Genomic DNA, 22,453 nt, shown 5'->3' with positions numbered 1-22,453 from the left:
ACACAGTGTCCGTCTCCTGTGGAATTGACTATTCCATGACTTCCAGAGTATTCCATGACTTCCAGACTATTCTATGTGCCAGCTTCTGTCACAAACGAGTGGACTCACTTCTCTTGGTAACGACTGAGACTAGACCTGCCCTTCAGGAACCTTTCCCGCTGAAGATGGCTCTGGCCTGAGAGTAGAATAAGGGGATGGAGGAGGATTTTGGTCCATTAAACCATCATTCCCAACCGTCTCATCACCTCCACCTCCCTGCCCAGGGTAAAGGCAGTTCTGATCCCTCCAAACTCCTGGACCCCTGGCACCCACTTCATGGTCAAACCAGGCCTGTCACTCCCAAGACCTTTCCTGTACAGGCAGAATCGGCTTTGTCGTGTCTGGGTGCTCCAGGGGGCTTGGACCGGTGATAGGAGGAGTCTGCTAGTCTATTCTACAGCATGTCCTCAAGGCCAAGCACCTAGGTTGGTGGTGGGGGGTAGTGCTGCATACAGAGAGGGGCTGAGAGTAGCCCAGTTAGCAAATCATTGAAGTCGCTTACTTGGGGGGAATTGAAAACCACATTTCAAGTAGGATTTTGAACAGTTATTCTCAACCAGGGGTGATTTTGTCCCCCAGGGGATATTTGGCAGTGTCTGGAGACATTTTTGATTGTCACAAGGGGGCACTGCTAGCATCTTATGGGTGGGGGCCAGGGATGTTGCTCAACATCCTGCAGTTCTCAGAACAGCCCCCTTCCCCCCCCCCAGAGAATGTTCCAGAACAAAGTGTCATTAATGCTAAAGTTAAGAAACCTTGCTTTAGAACCAGGCATGTACCATTGAATTTGTTCATTTTAATAAGGACTTATTAATTGATATTCATTGGTGGTAAATAATTAATCATTGTTTTACTAACAAAGCAGATTTATCTACAGCTCTGTCTTCAAATGTCAGCCTCAGTCCAGTTATTTTTCCAGTAATTTCCTCTGATTCTCTCACTATGGAGTAAAGTTGATTAAGTTTCCTCTGTCATTTTTCTGGGGAGAGGAATAATCTCTTTCCAGTATGATATGTTGACAGACCGACTGAATATTTATTGTAATCTTAGCCTGCCGCTTTTTCCAAGCCCTCAAAGCCCAAGTGCTTTGAGTCTCTTGAACGGTTTTGCCTGAGAGCCTGCCTCAAGCTGTCAATCCCGACATGACTCGTTAATCCGGACATAACCCGTTTTCTAGACACCTTCTAGGGCTTTCTAGACACTGTCCAGTCACTATCCCTCGCCATCCTTACTAACTCAGGAGGGCTTGTTTTATGATCTCTGTTTTACAAATAAAGAAACTGAGGTTCAGGGGCAAGGTTAAGTCAAGGTCATGTTCCTCAACCAAAGTCACATGGCAAATATTCAGGCCTCTGGACTCCACATCAGGTATTCAGTCCCCTTCACCACATATACCTGCATTCTGGAAAAAATTGCCCTGAGCCTAAACAGAATTGGCAAATGTGTGGAGCTGTCTTTGTTGCTTTGCTGCTAACCCCACCCTTCTCCCCTACCTCATGTGCCCCCAATCTCCCCTCTCCCCCCACCAAACACACACACAGTCACACGCCCTACAGTCTGGCCAGCTCCCCAGCCGCCCTCATTTATTAAAACCAGAGTCTCCAGACCCACCTTCCCCTGTCTTTGCAACTCACTCTACCGTTTCCCTTTTCTTGAAGTGCTCTTCCCGCCGGGGATGTTGGAAGAAGGTCAGTGTATGTTAATTGGAGAAATGAGTGATTGACTGGTGGGTGGGTGAGGGGACCAGTTTGAATGGAGTAACCAGTTCCTGTGTTTCTCAAACAAATGATCCCGAAAGCGTGGCCCAGAGTTGCCTGTCCAGAGCAGAGACTCTCTTTGAGATCCCATTATCTTAAAAAGTCACCTGGAGTTGTACTTCCCAGTCATAACAAAACCACATTTATCGTGGTATAAAAACAGTGCTTTGAATATGTGACATTTGGTAACATTAAGATGCACTTGTTTAGCCTGCAAGTGTCTCCAACCCCAATCTCAGGTTGAGAAACAGAAAAACCAATCCTAGTTGAATGTGTTGTGTTATTCCTGAGTATGAAGTTCGGGGCTTCCCTGATAGCTCAGTTGGTAAAGAGTCTGCCTGCAATGGAGGAGACCCCAGTTTGATTCCTGGGTCGGGAAGATCTGCTGGAGAAGGGATAGGCTACCCACTCCAGTATTCTTAGGCTTCCCTTGTGGCTCACCTGCTAAAGAATCTGCCTGCAATGTGGGAGACCTGGTTTGGGAGACCTCGGTTCAATTCCTGGGTTGGGAAGGTATCCTGGAGAAGGGAAAGGCTACCCACTCCAGTATTCTGGCCTGGAGAATTCCATGGACTGTGTAGTCCATGGGGTCGCAAAGAGTCAGACACGAGTGAGTGACTTTCATTTTCACTTTCTTTTTTTCATGAAGTTTGGATTAAGATGTTTGTATTTCAGCAACTACTGAAATAGTCAGAAGGCCTTTCCTTCCAATATTCCTTTTTGGAGAAACCGTATAAAAGACTAATTCCAGGCTGAACTGCTTCACTGGAGTCTTAACAGTGGGATGATAGCTGAACCGTCCAGCAAGTGCAGGACATTCCAGAATCTTAACTGTCTCTGCTAGACCCAAGTTACAATCAGCTTTCTTTTCTTTCTCACAGATGATGAATACGAAACTTCAGGAGCTTTTGGTGAGAAACATACCTTAGTATATCTTTAACAGAGCACCCCAAGCGCCCCATCCTCTGATGATATTTGCCAGCATAACCCACTGCAGGAGGTGGGGGAGGGGCCGAAAACAAATAGTGAATTTAACCGAAAGGACTAAGTAAGGGAAAGAAAAGAAGCGGTCGATCCCTGGCCTTGAACCATGCATAAAACATTTTCTCCCCTTACTGTTTTGTTCTTGTTGCCTAGATGCATTTTAGAAAATTATGGAGAGAGGCTATGGATATGATTTAATTGTCATTCAAAGATATAATTAAACTAAAATCAGACACAAAAATCCTGACTTCAGCTGCCCCAGTAATGCCTGTGGCTTTGTGGGTGCTCATCATATCTTACGGAAAAACCCAAACGGACTTTTTGGCCAACCCGATACTACCAGTTTCTAGAAAGAACCTACCAGATATACGCCTGGAATCACGCTTTTAGCTTAACATCTACTCCACGGGGCTATCATTGCATACGTACAATGCTCACCAAGAAACTTGGGTGGACTGTTTTTCAATGACAGCAATGATATCCCGTTTCTTCCTCTTTGCTCTTAGATGCTGAGGTGCTGACACCATTTCCTGGGGGTGAGTCAAGGTTTTGTAACTCCTCATTTGATGTGATTTGGTGGGTTGTGCACTTTTAAATGGTGAGTAGGTCCCAACCTTACAAGTACTACCAAACAGAATGATTTCATCTGGGGATTTCTATGCATTCTCATCACTCATAACCTCTGTCTTTTCTCAATGCATCAAGGAAGGCTCTGCCTCTACTCCATCCCTCTTTATCTACTTAACTCCGTCCTTCTCTTCCTCTAAGCCTCAGGTCCATCATCCCTCCTTAGAAAAGATATCCTGGAACCCCTACCCCTTATGCTCTCAAAAGATTATGAACATCTCCACTTTTGCTTCTTAGCACCTTGCAGAATTGTAAGTTTAAACTTAATGTTGGATCAATGGGGCTGCCTCCTCTAGTCTCCTCAAACTAAACTCTAAACTTTGGGCTGGGAAAGACCAGGTCTGGTCTGTGAATCATAGTAGCCACAGGGCCATCTACTGGGATCCAGCATGTGTTCAATAAGTCTTTATTAAACAGCTCAACAAACGGGTTAATGCAGAAAGTGTCCCTTCTCCTAACATGCAATGTTTTTTTTTTTGGAAGACTGGCTGCAGTTGCAGCTGGTGAATGGGGCAGGCAGATGTTCTGGAGGTGGGGAGGTTTTCTACCACGGCCTGTGGGGCAGGGTCTGTGATGACCACTGGGACACGCATGAAGCCGAGGTGATGTGCCAGCAACTGAGTTGTGGGCATGCCCTGGCAGCCCTGGTGAAGGTCCACTTGGGGGCAGGGGAAGGCCAGTTTCTGCTGGATGGTGTGGACTGTACAGGAAGAGAGAGTTTTCTGGGACAGTGTCCCCATGCCGACTGGTACATCCGTAACTGCAGTCCTGGAGAAGACGCCAGTGTCATCTGCTCAGGTAACAGTCACCTCTCCCGCCAAGGATGCACATCCCATCATCCAGACAGCATCTCCACTAATCCCATCAGCAGAGCTTGCACTTGTGTGCAGTATTGTTGGAAGTGTGTGTGCAGTGTTTGTGCGTGTGTTTTGGTTTTTTATCATATATTTTGTTTCTCTTTTTCCCCTCTTTGATTTGCCTTTGTTTTATTCTATTAGTGGGGTTTTTGGTTTAGAGTGCCATAAAATCATGTGTGTAGACCATCTATGACCACTTGTAGGAGCCCAAAGTCAAGAGGCAGTTGTCAGGTGAGGCATTCAACTTGAGCGCAGGAATTTTCTAGCAAATAGATGTTGAAATGGATTTTAAACAGAGAAATATAATGGAAGGTACTGGGGTTTCCATTACAAGGACTGGATTCCAAAGTGACTGTGAAAAAACACCGGAAGTCAGCAGTGACATAATCATTCACTGAGTGCGTTCTATTTCCACAGGGCACGGTGGGGAGCTAAAAGATAAGCTTTTCCCACTAAAAAGTATGCAGTCAAATGAAGGTGTAGAAACCAGGAGTTTAGGAAATTAGAATAGCGCTGAGTTTTGTTCTATTGACTGTCAGTCCAGGCCATGTATTGCTAATCACAAGTCTTTGACCAGTTAGTAATTGTCTTGATTGTTTTAGCCCAGGGTTTCTCAGCCTCAGCACAATGGATGTTTGGGGCCACATAATTCTCTGTGATGAGGGCTGCCCTGCACATTGTAGGATGTTAAACAGTGTCCTGACGACTACCCACTGAAGGACCACCCCCCAAACTGTGGCAACCAACCATGTCTTCAGACATTATCCAGTGTCTGCGGGGTGGGGGTAGGGGAAGTTGCCACTGATTGAGAACCAGTGGTCCAGACAAACAAATGAATTTCCACCAAACATGTGACTGATACTTACACAACCAACCCTGAAGTCACAAAGGTGTGTACCAAAGGAAACAAAGGAAATCATCTAGCGGATCTAGAGCAAATAACTGGGTTATTTGCTAAAAATCCCAGTTGTATTCAACCAGAATGACTGTATCCATGACAATGTAAAAGTTTCTAAAGTCCATTCAGGCAGCTCAAATATTGGTGGAAGTGTGTGTGTGCGTGTGTTTGTGCGTGTGTGTGTTTTGCTCTTTGTCATACATGTTTTGTTTCTTTCTTTTCCCTTTGATTTGCCTCTGTTTTGTTCTATTAGTTGGGTTTTGGGTTTAGAGTACCGTAAAAGCAGACAATTCTGTAGAGCCACTGGTTCCACCTGTTTCGTGTGTGTCAGGACCATCTGCCTCCTATTTGGAGACATTGCAGAGTCTCCGGGAGGAACTAGCACCGCCACGATCGTGTAGGATGTGTTACTAGACACACTGGGCTAGTATGTGTCCGTGTGTCTGATGGTTAATTAAAGTCATCTGAACTAAGGCAGGGAGCATCAGCATTTTTATTTCCGGGAATCATAGTCTTTCATTTTAAAATTCATTTTGAATTGAAGCCTCTCTAGAAACAATATCCCTTTTCCTAAAAGCAATCTTTTATTTCTCCATACATTAACAGAGACTGAAAATTTAAAGCCAGCATGGGGTAAATGCATGTTTTTGTTTTATTGACTTGACATTTTTCATTCTATGAACCACCCAGGAAGGTAATAGGTAGATCATAAAGTAAACCGTAGAATAAACAATGGGATGGATCAGATTGCCATTTTTTACTATCATTATTTGCTGTTTCCACTTTCTTGAGCCATTGACATGATCCCACCTGTAAGTTTTTATTTACAAAATATGCAGTATGCTCAGCTGGTAAAGAATCTGTCTGCAATGTGGAAGACCTGGGTTCAATCCCTGGGTTGGGAAGATCCCCTGGAGAAGGGAAAGGCTACCAGCTCCAGTATTCTGGCCTAGAGAATTCCATGGAGTGTATAGTCCACGGGGTCACAAACGGTCAGACACGACTGAGCAACTTTCATTTCACTTCACTTCACTTCACTTCTCTCTGCCCAGTTTGGCTCATCAGTTCCAACCGAAAAAAAAAAAAAAAAACCCTTTAACTTTTAAGTCAAAAGGAAAATTTGCATCAAGTAAGTTGAAACTGCTATTGGGCCACTTTCATCCCTCCATAAGAGTTAGCTTCATTTTCTTTTCAATCATAAGGGTTTTAAGTTATCAACTAGTATTAATATTTTCTTTTTGCCAATGGAGTTGCTACTAAAAGCCTTATTGCTAACACCGTATTAAGGGAAAGTCTTGGTAAATCTTCGTGTAGCTTATGCAGCTGTTCAACCTATGTTCATTCCCACTATGTGGGTTCAGAATGAATATTTTACATCTTAACAGCCACTGAAGTCTTGACTCCTCTCCTTGAAAAGAATGCTAATGAGTCACTGCCATTGCCACAAGGTAGAAAGTCTTTTCACGTTGAATTTGCAATATTAGTCCTTATTTGATGCAAAATTTCCTTTTGACTTAAAACTAAAAGCTTTTCTGGTTGGAAATGATGAGCCAAACTGGGGAGGGAAAACATACTACATATGTTGGACATGAATCATCCATTTATTGATGGACTAGGACACTGCTGGGAGAAGGCAATGGCAACCCACTCCATACTCTTGCCTGGAAAATCCCATGGATGGAGGAGCCTGGTCGGCTGCAGTCCACAGGGTCGCTAAGAGTTGAACACGACTTCATGCATTGAAGAAGGAAATAGCTACCCACTCCAGTGTTTTTGCCTTGAGAATCCCAGGGACCGGGGAGTCTGGTGGGCTGCCGTCTATGGGGTCGCACAGAGTCGGACACGACTGAAGCGACTTAGCATTAACATTAGCATTAGGACACTGCTGAGTCTTTGCATCGTGCAACTGGTAAACTCAGTGGGAACGTGTTGAAGACAGGCGTGTATTACCCAGCTGAGCTGTGGGTTGAGGGAAAGACCATGGGTTTAGCAGTAGAATCTCCATGTTTGAGTTCCACTCTGCATTTTTGGGCTTCCCTGGCAGCTCAGATGGTAAAGAATCTTCCTGCAGTGCAGGAGTCCCAGGTTCAATACCTGGGTCGGGAAGATCCCCTGGAGAAGGGAATGGCTACACATTCCAGTATTCTTACCTGGAGAATCCCATGGACAGAGGAGCCTAGTGGGCTGCATACAGTTCATGGGGCTGCAAAAGAGTCAGACACGACTGAGCAACTAACACTTTCACTGCCATTTATTTAGTGTAGCTTTGGGCAAGCCATTTTTTTACGGGGATTAAAACATCTCTCTCTTTTCTTTTTTAATAAAGAGGACTAAAACATCTGCTTCACTGTGCTCCATTTGGGTTAAATGAGATCATGTACATGGAATGATAAGAGCAAACTTTATTGAGTGTCAGTGACACTTGGGGCATAGTTCTAGGTCTTGGCGTGCAGAGTTATTATTTAATTCTCTAGTTCGTTCATGATAACTAGCCCGCTCTCAGGGGGTGAGCATTCTTTGGAGCCAATATCACAGGTTGAAGCTACTACCTTTAGAGTCTCTTCCTCAAATCAATCAAATCAGCAAATATTTCTGAGAGTCTATTATGTCCAAGGGGCTGTATTTCAGCAGGAGTTCACTATGTTTCACATGTGGTATTTTTGACCTGTCACATCATCGATTTGTTAAAAATGATTAAGTAGGTGAGGTAGAAGTTATTTGATTTAATTGAACATTAAATATTTTCATTTATTTGTACCCAATAGGTGATGGAAATTCAGAAACTGTACTGTCAGGTAAGAGAACATTTTTGTGCTCTTTCCTGGGACATTTCTGATTGCTTGTCAAAATACAGGAGAAAAATAAATGAAAGAGTTGCTGTTGAGTTATTTTGCTGAGTGATTCATTATGTGTGCTGTGCTTAGTTGCTCAGGCATGTCCAAATCTTTGAGGCCCCATGCACTGCAGCCCGCCATTGATCCTCTGTCCTTGGGGATTCTCCAGGCAAGAATACTGGAGTGGGTTGCCATGCTGTCCTCCAGGGGATCTTCCCAACCCAGGGATCAAACCCAGGTCTTCCACATTTCAGGCAGATTCTTTACCAACTGAGCCACCAGGAAAGCCCAAGAATACTGGAGTGGGTGGCCTATCCCTTCTCCAGGGGATCTTCTCAACCCAGGACTCAAACCAGGGCTTCCTGCACTGCAGGTGAATTCTTTACCAGCGGAGCTACCAGGGAAGCCCAATTCATTATAACCTGCCCTTTATAATGTAGCTTGTATGGGGTGATTTTCAGAGTGTTGCTCCAGCTGATTCTTAAAAAAAAAGAGAGAGAGATAACAATGTCATTGTTTTAAACAAATACTAGAAACTATTTTGAACATCAAAATTTTGTAATTATTTTTTTAATTTAATTTTATTTTTTAACTTTACAATATTGTATTGGTTTTGGCATACATCAACATGAATCCGCCACAGGTATACACGTGTTCCCCATCCTGAACCCTCCTCCCTCCTCCCTCCCTGTACCATCCCTCTGGGTCGTCCCAGTGCACCAGCCCCAAGCATCCAGTATTGTGCATCGAACCTGGACTGGCGACTCATTTCATATATGATATTATACATGTTTCAATGCCATTCTCCCAAATCATCCCACCCTCTCCCTCTCCCACAGAGTCCAAAAGACTGTTCTATACATCAGTGTCTCTTTTGCTGTCTCGTATACAGGGTTATTGTTACCGTCTTTCTAAATTCCATATATATGCATTAGTATACTGTATTGGTGTTTTTCTTTCTGGCTTACTTCACTCTGTATAATAGGCTCCAGTTTCATCCACCTCATTAGAACTGATTCAAATGTATTCTTTTTAATGGCTGAATAATACTCCATTGTGTATATGTACCACAGCTTTCTTATCCATTCATCTGCTGATGGACATCTAGGTTGCTTCCATGTCCTGGCTATTATAAACAGTGCTGCGATGAACATTGGGGTACACGTGTCTCTTTTTTTAATCTTCATCTTCGCAACTTCTCAGAGTTTTCAAAATCCCTTAATTTTCATAAATGATACATTTCAGTTTTTCTTTGGAGGAAGCATCATTTGATCACATGTAATATTTGCTTATTGTATGAGTTGCTGCCTTAAAAGATTGCCATAAACTTAGTGGCTTAAACAACACACATTTACTATCTTACAGTTCTGAAGGACAAAAACAGGTCTTAGTGAGTTAAAACCCAAGGCTACACCAGGCATTGTTCGTTCCAGAGGCTCTAGAAGCGGAGATCCATTTCCTTGCCTTTTCCAATTTCTAGAGGCCACCTGAATTCTTTGGCTCATGGCCTCCTGCCCATCTTCAAAGCCAGCAATGGGAAGAATATTAAGACCCCAAACATATAATTATTGTAAAAAAAAAAAAACTGAGCACCCAAGCTTGGCCATCAAGCGTGAGACAGAGAGAGAGCAAGGGGCTGGTTAAATCTCACAGGGCTGAGGACCGGTGGCTGAGAGGTGGTCTAGCATCTGTCAGTCCCACTCTGTACAGAGTGGGAGGAAAAGGCAGGATTGTGTTATGTGGGGGCCATGGCGGTGGGTCTGTGTGTCAATGAATGAGAACGGGAGGTTCCTAAAGAGTCACCTCATATCTTTAAAATTTACGAAATAAATCAGAACATCTGGCCTGATGTCTGGGAAGTGGCCAACCTGGAAAGGTTTCACTGTTTCCCTGAGTCACTTGAAGAGGGGACGCGTCTTCCTGGTCATGGTGTGTGCAGTCACCACACAGGTCATTTTATCTTTGCATGGTGCGAGTCCATGCTCTCTTCCTTCTCCATCATCTGTGAGGCTGCCATGTCAGTTACACCATCAAATGATTCACGCCCTGAGGATGCTGATGTGATCTTCAGTGAGCCCTCGGACCTGCGTTCCATGTGGCTCTGTGGGGCTGAAACCCGCTGTGCATGTCAGATACACCCTGGATCTTTGGTACCCTAGGAAGAATGTAATACTGCTTCATCAGCATTCTTATATGGATGGCATGTTGAAATGATCAAAATTTGGATGTATTGGGTTAAGTAAGGTACATTACTGAAATTAATTTCACCTGTTCCTCTTTACTTTTTAAAATGTGGCTGCCAGAACATTTTAAATTGCCCAGGTGACTCATGCGCTGCGCCTGGTGGACAGCACTTCCTTCCTCCACGTCAGTCCCTGTGTTAACTGCCCCACATGGATTTTCTTATCTGATCCTCCTGACAGTCAAATAAGAAAACTTCTGTAATCTCCCTTCTCTCAACAGGGAAACTCATACTCAAATAGGTTAAATATTATCCCCAAAGGCAGTGGAATGATAACACAGGCAATCTGACTTCAGAGCTTAGAGATTAATCTCTGAACTATTTTTTTCTCCCTAAACCACATTCAAATCCTATTAACTACTAAGAACACTGACTAGGCATGCGGCCTATTCAGAGATTCTGAGATGAGGAAAGTGAAGAGTAAAGAGAAGGGACCTCTCCAGTCCCCCACCCCAGACCGGCAGCTGCCATCCCTCCTCTGGACTCACAGTTCTCTGTCCTCACTTAGCTCTATTCCTTTCCTGTACAGTTGTGTGTCCATTCATCTCTCCAATGATGTCATCAGCTTCCGGGAGCAGAATCCGTATCTTTCTCATCTTTGACATTGTCCCCAGCCAAACACACACACACACACACACACACACACACACAGGGTCTCAAGAATAGCATCTGCTGTTTGATAGGCATTCAGTGCTCATTAAATGAATACATAACTAAATGCTTGAATAGTGAATACTGCTCCACTGATCCCAGTTTACAAATGTGCATTCACTTCCAAATGTTTACAAAAGAAAAGGTGGGCCCAGTCAGTTCTTCCATCTCCTGTCTAAGTGGCTCAGATTTCTTCTGAAATTGGAGGGGCATGGCCCAGGCTCTTGGCAGGATGGTGCTCAGTGCCAGCTGCTGGTCTCTGGGTTTGGAGCACCCTCTCCTGCCCCCCAGCTGTGGGACCCTCCCCGGGTTTCTCTCCCCCTTGGTGCTTCAGTTTCTGTTCTGAAACATGGGCTGATGACTGTGTGTTACAAGGAGCGTTTGTGAGCGTTAAGTCAGTGAGTTCATGTTAAGAGCCTGGTGCCCAGTCAGGCACCGTGAGCCTGGGTTTCTGGGCCTTGAGGTGTGTCCAGTGCGATAGTGTCTCTCTAGAAGAGGAGATTCTGCCCCATGGTACTCAGTTGGGTCAAGAGCGTGCAGCAGGTCTGCTCTTTGCTAATGGCCTCAGCCATTGTGTCATCACAAGTCCTCCCCCCAGCACTTGGCTGCCTCCAACTTGCTTTCTATCTCTACGGATGTGCTACATCTGATTAGTTCCTATAAGTGAAATCATACAACGTGTGGTATATGAAATCATACAACATGTGCCTTTGGTGTCTAGCACAGTGTTTTCAAGGCTGATGGTTCCTTTTTAAATGCTCTGTATTGAATGAACTTGTCCACAGCTAATTGAATTCTTCTCCTGGAAATGTGAAGCAGGTGAATAAAGTCCTTCTCTTTCTGTGCTGTGTTTAGTCACTCAGTCGTGTCCGATTCTTTGTGACCCCGTGGACTGTAGCCTTCCAGGATCCTCTGTCCGTGGGATTTCCCAGACAAGAATACTGGAGTGGGTTGCCATGCCCTCCTCCAGGGGATCTTCCCAACCCAGGAATCGAACCTGCATTGCAGGCGGACTCTTCACCATCTGAACCACCAGGGAAGCCCCCTTGTCTTCCTGTTTGGTATTAAACGTCAGGAGTCATTTCTCTTATACTGTTGCTTTCCCAGCAGCTCTCTCAACTTCTGCCGTCCCGGAAGATGTGAACTACCCAGCTGTATCCTCAGGTAGGTCAGTGAACTGTGAGGTAAAGCAATGAAGATGGGTGTGGTACGTTGTTACATGCCACTTCAGCATTTTAAGCCCAGAGGAAGGATGAGTTGTAGGTCAGGGCCGGGGACAACTCACTGCCAAGGGCTCTATAGGCAACGTGGTGCCCAGTGTCACCTTCGGAACCAGATTTTAAGCTCCAGAGGACAAGGGTTTTATCTGCCTTTCTCATCACTGTATCTGCAGCACTTGTCACAGTGGTTGGCACATTAGAGGCACCCAGGGAAAGTTCATTGGATCAGTAAATGAATGTGTAAGCCCTGCATGGGTTTCTCAGGTGGCATGGTGGGAAAGATTTCACCTGCCAGTACAGGAGACACAAGAGATGCAGGTTGGATCCCTGGGTCAGGAAGATCCTCTGGAGTAGGAAATGGAAACCCTCTCCAGTATTCTTGCCTGGAAAATTCCACAGACGGAGGAGCCTGGCAGGCTACAGTCTGTGGGGTTGCAAAGGGTCAGACATGATTCATCGACTGGGCACGTGAGCCCTGCATGTGTGGATGGGCTGTCTGGCCCTGCTGGGGTAGCTCTGGTCTTAGTTAAGAACAGTCCTTCTAGACGGTGCATAGTGGCGGCAAGTCCCTCTGCTCAAGAGACCCAGGCATCACTCTGGAAAATGCTGGTAGCCCCCTGTTGGTGCTCACATCCCTCCTCAGAAAGAAGTGCTAGGATTTCACATGTGAGCAAACTAATGAAGCCAAATTCCACCAAATATTTTTGTTTTTCCATCTCAGCAGATAATGAAGAGTTACCAACTGACATACCAGGTATGGCAATGATTTCATCACTGGATCTACAGATACACAGCCTTACCGTGCAGATGGGTGGTACCTGGATGGTCATGTCATCAGATTACACAGTGTCTTCCGAGGGGTCGACGATCAAATCTGTCTGGATACTATGATTCTTAGAACTTTTGCCCGATTCTTCCATGATTGTTTTATTACTGCTGAGCATCCTTATGCAGAAAGGGGACAAGGCTTTGGTTGGGGGCGGGGGGTGGCGGGCAGCAGAACACATTTACAAGTTTTCTAACAGCAGCCTGAAGGTCACCCCAGCCTCATTAGAAACAGGTCATTTGTTATGACATGTGGCCAGCCCAGAGGTTCTGGTAGTGCTGTGGCATAGCTGGCAGCTGTTCACCAGCTGCTGGTTGAGTCCTTTTCCAAAGTGCTCTTGTGTCTGGTCTCAGAAAGAGATGCTTTGGTCCTAATCACCGTTTCCCTGCTGTTCTAGTTCTACCTGTGGTCGACTCACCAGCACAAAGTCGAAGAGCCAGTTTTCCTTGGCCCAGCCCATCAGGTCAGAACCTTCCTGGCAGGATGTACCACTGCTCTCGTGAAACCCTGGGGGGATTATCAGAGCCCAGGAAGGACCCTAGGGAGTTGCACGCTCAGAGGCCTCAGAGGAGCTCAGGGCAAGACCATAGTAAGACAAGAAGGGTCACGGCCTCCAGGACTGGGGTCGGTCAGCTAAGCCTCCGTCATGGTTTCAGCACTGGATCATCCTTCTTTCCAGAGAAACATTTTAAAGTTCAGAATACACAGAGAAACAAGAAGTCAACAACCACATTGATGTCCCCTTTACCTGGACATGACTGATGCTTACATTTTATTATACTGATGTTTCAGTCTTATCAAAAAATAAAGCATTATAAAAATTATAAAGATAAATTGAAGGTTCCCCAAATTCCCCAACTCCAGGCTCTGCTCTCTCCTTCCTCAGAGAAGCACTGTCCTGAATTCTGTGTTTATAGTTCATTTTTAACATTTTATGAATAGGAATCATGTCATCTTGGTGCATGTTATTTTGTGGTTTTCTTTCACACAAATTACATTAGTCCCTATATATCGTTTAGTACCTTTTATTCTTTACTCGCTGCACATTTGTGAGATTCATCTATGTTGATATACACACATATATGAAAATATACACATCTCACTGATTTGAGCTGCTATAATATTACATTTTTTGAGTAAGCCATTTATTTTCTTTTCCCCACTGATGGAGATACGTTTTCCTAATTTTTCACACCTGTCCTGCAGATGTCAAGTCCTAAAGCTCCAAATCCATAGTCTACCATCTAATCTGCTTTGTTGAGTAGGTGGTAAAGAGCACGCCACTGAGCAGGGTAATTATTAGGCAATTCTTGCCTAGAATGCGCTCAGACGTGTGGAGTAATCTAAGGATTACCTTTAATTTGTAAGCCAGACAAAGGGTGAGTTCCATAGGGAAGTCTCATGAACTAACCTTGACGTTCTCTCCCGCAGGAGACTGGCCCACGCTGAGGCTGGTCAACGGCCCTGGAAGATGCTCTGGGCGGGTGGAGGTTTCCTACCAGGGCAGCTGGGGGTCGGTGTGCGGCGAGGGCTGGGGTCTGAAGGAGGCGCACGTGGTATGCAGGCAGCTGGGGTGCGGCTGGGCGGTGTCCGCGCCTCCCGGTGCCCACTTCGGCCCGGGCTTCGGGAAGATTCTCCTGGACAATGTGCACTGCAGTGGCGAGGAGAGCCACCTGGCCCTGTGCGCCCACGACACCTGGTTCAATCACAGCTGTGGTCACGAGGCGGACGCTGGGGCCATCTGCTCAGGTGAGGGGTCCCAACGACTCCCCGACAGAATGGATCATGACAGCAAATGAGCAGTGAGGCAGGGACCCCCTCCCAAGAGGGCTGGTGGTTTCCTCTGCACATTAACAGTTTTCAAAACCTGGTCCCCTCCAGGGGGATTTGGGCTATCTCTATGTCCCATTCTGTTGTTGTTCATTCGCTAAGTCATGTCCGACTCTTTGTGACCCCATGGACTGCAGCACACCGGGCTTCCCTGTCCTTCACCATCTCCTGGAGTTTGCTCAAACTCACGTCCATTGAGTCGGTGAGCCCATCCAATCATCTCATCCTCTGTCGTCCCCTTCTCCTTGTGCCTTCAATCTTTCCCAGTGAGTCAGCTCTTCACATCAGGTGGCCACAGTATTGGGAGCTTCAACATCAGTCCTTCCAATGAGTATTCAAGGTTGATTTCCTTTAGGATTGGCTGGTTTGACTCCTAATCCTATCTGGCTAATACTGATCCTGTGAGATAGAAATGGGGTGAAAATGACCGTGTTAAATCATGCTTTAAAGCAGTTAATGGAGGCTGGTTTGCCTGGTCCATATCGCTTGAAGCCTAAAAGCTTTCCCAGTGCCTAGTTCAGTGGCCATGCAGACGGAACTCACGGACGTGCAGCGCTAACCTGGCTCTCCTGTGCTCACGCTCTCCTCTAGGAAACCACCTCATCCTGGGCTGCTTGGCCCCTCTTCTGGGCAGCTGCTAGAGGGCAGATCCCAGGCACTCTTTAGGGGTGGCTTGGTGGATAGCTCAACACTGAAATGCAATACCAGCAAAAAAAGGGAGTTAGAAACTAGCCAACTACCCTGTCACCTGGTACAGTAATCCTCCCCCATCAGAACTAAGTTCCCAGGCCATTGCAGGTGTCTGGGGCCACTGAAGGAGTATAAGTTAATGGTCACTGGGACTTCCCCTGGTGGTCCAGTGGTTAAGACGTCATCTTCCAATGCAGGGAGTGCAGAGTTGATCCCTGGTCAGTGAGCTAATATCTCACATTCCTCATAGTCTCCCCCGACCCCCAAAAATCATAAAACAGAAATAATAAAGACTTTTAAAATGGTCCAGATTAAAAAAAATCTTTTTAAAAATGGTCATTGACTTTAGGATGTAATAGTTTTCTATGATTATGCCCACTAGTCATCACAATCACTTTTTTGAAAGAAAATGACCATCTGTCTTCTGGAGTGATTAGATCAGAAATTTATCCCCCTGGAGTCTGTAAGATCTGATCTTCCTTAATAAGCAAAGAAACGACACCAGTTAAAAATGTATATTTATATGATTTTAGAGTACTTTGATCACTGGGAAAAAACTATGGGGCCATTTCCATCACTCCTTTTTATCCTAAAACAGCAGTTGTTGTTTTAAAACTTTAATGAGCATCAGAACCGCCCAGAGGGTTTGTTAAGACCCAGATTGCTGGGCCACGCCCCCAGAGTTTCTGATTCAGTAGGGTGGGGTGTGAGAATTTGCATTTCCAACACGTTCAGGATGGTTATGCTGCTGGTCTGCCGATCACACTTTGAGAACCACTGTCTGAAAACAAGGAATCTTTCTTATTCTGATAATTAGGAGCAGAGTCATCATCTTCATCATCCTCATTGTCATCAGCATCACCTTGGCCGTTGTCGTCATGGCCATCATCTTCACCATCAGCACTGTCATCCTCCTCACCATCATCAACACTGTCACCATCAGCACCTCCACTGTTGTCAGTGCCATCAGTATCAGCACCGTCGTCACCAGCACCACCATCATCACCATCATCAGCAAAAACTAGTCTGTCTGGTAAGTTGAACTTTTTATTTGTGAGTCACTTCCCTGGTTGTTTTTAGTTTATGTGCTTTTATGGAAGGAAAGTTATGACCAACCCAGATAGCATATTGAAAAGCAGAGACATTACTTTGCCAACAAAGGTCCGTCTAGTCAAGGCTATGGTTTTTCCAGTGGTCATGTATGGATGTGAGAGTTGGACTGTGAAGAAGGCTGAGTGCCGAAGAATTGATGCTTTTGAACTGTGGTGTTGGAGAAGACTCTTGAGAGTCCCTTGGACTGCAAGGAGATGCAACCAGTCCATCCTAAAGGAGATCAGTCCTGAAATATTCATTGGAAGGACTGATGCTGAAGCTGAAACTCCAGTACTTTGGCCACCTCATGCGAAAAGTTGACTCATTGGAAAAGACTCTGATGCTGGGAGGGATTGGGGGCAGAAGGAGAAGGGGACGACAGAGGATGAGATGGCTAGATGGCATCACCGACTCGATGGACGTGAGTCTCAGTGAACTCCGAGAGTTGGTGATGGACAGGGAGGCCTGGAGTGCTTCTTGTTTCACTAGATACACGGAAATCTCTTATTTCTATCGCTGTCCATGGTAGGGGGAATAACACAGGTTCTTGTTGGGAGAATCTAGGAATTCAGGCAGTTTCTTAAAGAAAGCTTCACCTTTTGGAAAAGGGGAGGATAAAGTCTTCCTGAGGGGACTTGAAATTGAAGACTATTCTGGCTCTTCTTGCTATCTGGGTGGCTGAGGACTGCGTGAGCTTGCCTGATTATAAAATAGGGATGTGACCACCTGGAAATGATAAAGGATAAAGGGAGCCTTCCAGAGATGGGAGGGCAGACCCCAAGTGCCTCTCCTCCGTGTTCCTCCCAGGGGCCTGGGTGGCTGTGAGGCTGGTGGGTGGTCCAGGGAGATGCTCAGGCCGCATGGAAGTTCTGGTCCAGGACACATGGGGGACCGTGTGTGATGACTTCTGGGACCTGGCCGAGGCTGCTGTTGTGTCGCCAGCTGGAGTGTGGCCAGGCGGTGGCGGCCCCCATGGGGGCACACTTTGGGGTGGGTTCTGGGAAGATCGTGCTGGATAACATGCAGTGTGTGGGCAGCAAGAGCCACCTGGAGCAGTGCATGCACGGGGGCGAGGCCGGGCACAACTGTGGGCACCAGGAGGATGCCAGTATCATCTGCACAGGTGAGTGGCTGGCATCTCCCAGGACGTCACCGCTTTTATGCCCCTTCAGACATCTCAGCCCCTATTCACACCCGTTGTTCAGCTGTTCATAATAAGCCAAGCTGATGTGTTTCAACCTTCAGGTGCTGACGATCCACCAGCCCTGACTCCTGTCCCCGGGTCTGAAGCTGCTTCCTCTGCCCACACACTCACAGGTAGGTCCTCTGTGCCTACTGTATTTGCTCTCAGCCCTATTAATCTTCCAGAAGACACCACTGTAAAGATACTTACTATAGTAAGTACAAACCAGTCAATCCTAAAGGAAATCAACCCCAAATATTCATTGGAGGGACTGATGCTGAAGCTGAAGCTTGAATACCTTGGCCACCTGATGCAAAAAGCCAACTCACTAGAAAAGACCCTGATGCTGGGAAGGATTGAAGGCAAAAGGAGAAGAGGGCAGGAAGAGGATGAGATGGTTGGATGGCATCACCGACTCAACGAACATGAGTTTGAGCAAACTACGGAGGATAGAGGAGTACAGAGGAACCTGGCGTGCTAGAGCCCATGGGGTCACCAAGAGTCAGACGTGACCTAGTGACTGACAACAAAAGATGCTTAAGGGAATAGCAGTTACTGTGCAAGGACTGCTGATAACAAAAAAGGGCAGGGTATTTGGGATGCTCATCCATCACCTGACATTCCTGAATGTTCCTTCCCCTTCAGTTATTTATGGGAAATCCATATTGTATCCTGCTGATTTAGGAACTGAATCTACTGTTAGTCGATTTGAAAAGGATCCAAAGGAGTTAAAGGCGTTATTAAAAGCAGACAATATTTGTACACCTGTCAGGTGGTGGTAACTGGGCGAGCTCCCTCAAATTGATGTTCACAGAGGCTGCAAGGATGCAGAAGGCAGCAGAGCTCCTGGTGCTGAGGCAGCCCGTGTGGGCACCTCTCCCCTGACATCTGACTTGTCTGAGTCACCATCTTCTCTGGCAGAAGCCTTCAGCACCTGCAGGTCATTACTGAAGGCTGAAGCCAACTCCATCGGCAACTAGTTAAAATTGAAATCAGACATCAGTTCTTTACACTGAACATTCAGTTTGTTGGGTTAATTGCCATTTGACATTTTAAACACTGATTTGGTCCAACTGACCCCATAATTAGATGGCAGTAAGAAGGTTTGCTTGGATTGATGTTTTATGAGACAAAACGAGGTACAAGAGCTGCTCAAAGATGCCATGTTTGTCTCACGTTGCTTGGGTACCATGCAGTCTAGGCAGGTTTGCCAAACACCTAGGGAGAGCCGGAGAAGTCCATTCATTGATATGAATGCTGCGTCTCCATGATAGAACACAGCTGGTTGTTTCCTGAAAGGGAAAGAAGAGATGGCAGCAAAGAGATCCCACAATAAACTCATGGAGAGAGCACGGATGCACCGACCATGGGGAATATTCTAAACCCTCATCTTAGAGACTGGATAACTGAGCTTAAAGATGGGGGAAGAGAGGTCTTCCCTGCCTAGAACTTTGTAGGGAAGCCAGTGGAGGACCCAGTGCCTTGTATTTGAGTCTGACTTTTCAGAATGTTCTCATTGCAAGGATTTTCCTTTCCTACGTGGGGTTAGGAGGCTCCTGATCTCGAGCGATGTCCTGTTTGTACCTGTTTGCAGGTGCTGGACTGTCAGCTACCATACCCACAACGGGCCCTCCCAGCCTTCACTCCACCCTCCTGCCAGCAGGTAATGCCTTTCTGTGACTTGGCCAGTCCTGTGCTTAGCATTTTCTGAGAAACTAGTGTATGCCATGCACAGAATTAAGTGTGGTCCACAGTAATCATAAAGGAAGCTGCTATTCCCAGCATTTCACAAGAAAATAAACAGAGACCCAGAGAACACAGTGAACTGCTCAAATAACTAGTCACACAGTCATAAGTGGCAAAGGCTGGATTCACCCAGACCTGTTAACTACAAGGATCATGTTGGCTTCACTGTGTTTTTCATGTTGGCTTCACTGTGTTTTTCATGTTGGCCTGGATAAAAGCTACCTAGACAAGGAGAAGGTATGAATAAGGACTAATTGCTCATGCCAAGACTATTTGAGAAAATTATATGGAAATGTTAAGTATATTATTAAGCTGTCTACGAAGCGAATTTATTATAATAAAGGATATGATAGATAAAATGTTAATTATTAATTCAGATTTTCCATGTTTCTCATCACTGTTTCATTTGGGTAAAATCGATCTCCTCAACTGGGCCTTCCCATGAGCTGATAAACCCTCCATACAACCATTCTTGGCATATTTCTCCAAATATGGTCTAGTACAATCTTTTCTTGCCTGGAGAATTTCATGACAGAGAAGCCTGGCGGGCTACAGTCCATGGGGCTGCAGAGAGTTGGACATGACTGAGCAACTCACATTTTCACGTTTTTCAGTCTTTTTGACATTGCCACGTAGCTGGGAGGATGTTGTTTCCATCTTACAGTTGAATTATAAGAAAAAGTGGAGTCAGGGCCAAGCTTTGGAGCAGAGAAGTGACGTCACTGTTCTGGGAGCTCAGTTGTGCCCCTGCAGTGGGAGCCCTAAACTACAAGCCTGAAACAAGGCTAGGAATCCATTTGGAAAAACAAGCATCCTTTTTTATAATTAGTTGGACAACTGCTTAAAAAGAAGTAGCTTTTCACTATTGATGGGAGCTGCCCCTCTACCTCTACTTGGTGAGCTGACATTTCTACAAGTGCATCTTCTGTGTGATACCTTGATAGCATCACCAGGTAATCAAGGAGTGTGAGTTGCTCAGTCCTGTCTGATTCTTTGTGACCCCACAAACTATATAGCCTTCCAGGCTCCTCTGTCCATGGAATTCTCCAGGCAAGAATACTGCAGTGGGTAGCCATTCCCTTCTCCAGGGGATCCTCCCAACCCAGGGATTGAACCCACGTCTCCTGCGTTGCAGGTAGATTCTTAACCATCTGAGCCACCAGGGAAGCCCAGTAATCAATGAACAAATCCTTTAAAAGTGACCTGGGACTATCCACTCCCTGCTCTGTTGGGCTGATTCATAGAAGACAAGTCCTCCCAATGAAAGCAAATAGAAAAGCCAAATAAAGTAAAGAAAGCTGCAAAGCCTATTCTTTTACTCTTGGTGATAAGGATTATGTGACCCAGAAACACCATTTCTGAATAGTTTATTAGCACCTACCCACGTACCCCAGTAGAGGAAACCTTCCTGACCTCAGAGAGCTGCGTCTCAATGCCTCTCCTCCTTGTTCCTCCCCAGGGGCCTGGGTGGCTGTGAAGCTGGTGGGTGGTCCGGGGAGATGCTCAGGCCGCGTGGAAGTTCTGGTCCAGGACACGTGGGGGACTGTGTGTGATGACCTCTGGGACCTGGCCGAGGCCGCCGTCGTGTGCCGCCAGCTGGAGTGTGGCCAGGCTGTGGCAGCCCCCACAGGGGCCCACTTTGGGGCAGGTTCTGGGAAGATTGCGCTGGACAACCTGCAGTGTGTGGGCAGCGAGAGCCACCTGGGGCAGTGCGTGCATGGGGGTGAGGCCGGGCACAACTGCGGGCACCTGGAGGACGCCAGCGTCATCTGCGCAGGTGAGCAGCTGCTGTCAGTACCTGCCTGGAGGGCTGCTCCTGTGGCCTCCCTACTCACCCCTACACACACACACATACCCCAGTGATACACACACACCCCACAGCCCAGCCTCAGGATGTCAGTGGGCCAGGCAGGCAGCCTGGCTCCTTCAGGTTGTTCAGCCACCCAACCACCCCCTTAGCTGCAGCGATTGCCGAATATGACTTATAGGCTGGATCTCAGCTCAGAAGTGGCTGGTTACGTTTGAAAATTCTAAGCTGAACTTCAGTTCAGTTGCTCAGTCATGTCCTATTCTTTGCGACCCAATGACCTTGAATTTAGCCAAATCAGAGTGTTCGGCATAAAAATCCAAATTCTTACATTTTGTGGCAAAAATAAAAGTAGAAGTGCATCAGGTTCAAAGCAGCAAATTCTCTTGTTGCATTAACTGACTGGACAGTCAGCTTTCTGGACAGGGTAGAAAGCCCTGCCCCTCTGGACACCGAACAGCCTTCCTGTGCACACGACTCCCACCACTCAGGTCCCTTGTTTATCTTACCCCTGTGGGTCCTCACTAACGTTTGTGCGTGTGACCTCGGGGTGATGGACCAAGTTGTCAGCTGGAATGCCAGGCCTTCCACATCTGGGCCTGGTGACCTCCCCAGAACTATGTGTCCCTCTGGCTGACTCTCTGCCCCCCAGTCTTTCCCGATTCTGCCCCACTGGTGACTTGAATAACGTCCCGACGAATGACGAGCTCTCAGGCTGCACCTGCCCATGTGGAGCCACCCTTGTCAACTCCTGAGGCACCCAGGGAGCAGTGGTCCCTGAAGATGTCCCGGGACAGCCCAGGTTTGCTGCCTGGTCCTGTGTCCCAAATCCCCAGAAAATGCCAGGCTTCTCACGGGCAGAGTCTCTGTCTGTCTGCCGCCCACCCCTCTCTGCTTGTAGGATGTTCACAGTAGACGTTCTCCCATTAAGACGTGGTAACATGCATAGTCTGTCTCCATGTTGCAGGTGCTGATTCCACAGCTGCTCCGGCTACAGGTAGGGCCCGTGTTATGTCTTCTGCTAGACTCTGCATGATGTGAGAAGGTCATGAGGCTAAGAGTCAGATCCTGGTTTGATTTGCAGCTTCTTTCTTTCACTCATCTGTTCATTCAACCATGTGCCAGACTCTGTGCCAGTGAAGCACGGGGGCCATGCAGTGGTCAAAGCCC

At 46.5% G+C, this 22,453-nt stretch overlaps 1 protein-coding gene across 1 annotated transcript in view; it reads left to right on the top strand.

Moving 5' to 3' along the window:
- The first annotated feature begins 17,447 nt into the window (after positions 1 to 17,447).
- Positions 17,448 to 22,453, top strand: part of LOC102269083 (scavenger receptor cysteine-rich domain-containing protein DMBT1-like) — an 83,407-nt gene continuing 78,401 nt past the window's right edge. Inside the window, exons 1-4 of the mRNA XM_070363594.1 lie at positions 17,448 to 17,670; positions 17,793 to 17,864; positions 20,936 to 21,253; positions 22,251 to 22,280. Of these exons, the coding sequence (XP_070219695.1) occupies positions 17,448 to 17,670; positions 17,793 to 17,864; positions 20,936 to 21,253; positions 22,251 to 22,280 (643 nt within the window). The remainder of the gene's footprint in view (positions 17,671 to 17,792; positions 17,865 to 20,935; positions 21,254 to 22,250; positions 22,281 to 22,453) is intronic.

This window comes from Bos mutus, chromosome 26 (assembly GCF_027580195.1).
Source record: "Bos mutus isolate GX-2022 chromosome 26, NWIPB_WYAK_1.1, whole genome shotgun sequence".
Lineage (NCBI taxonomy): Eukaryota > Metazoa > Chordata > Mammalia > Artiodactyla > Bovidae > Bos > Bos mutus.
The sequence above is the reverse complement of the archived record's forward strand: the minus strand, read 5'-3'. Positions and strand labels throughout refer to the sequence as shown.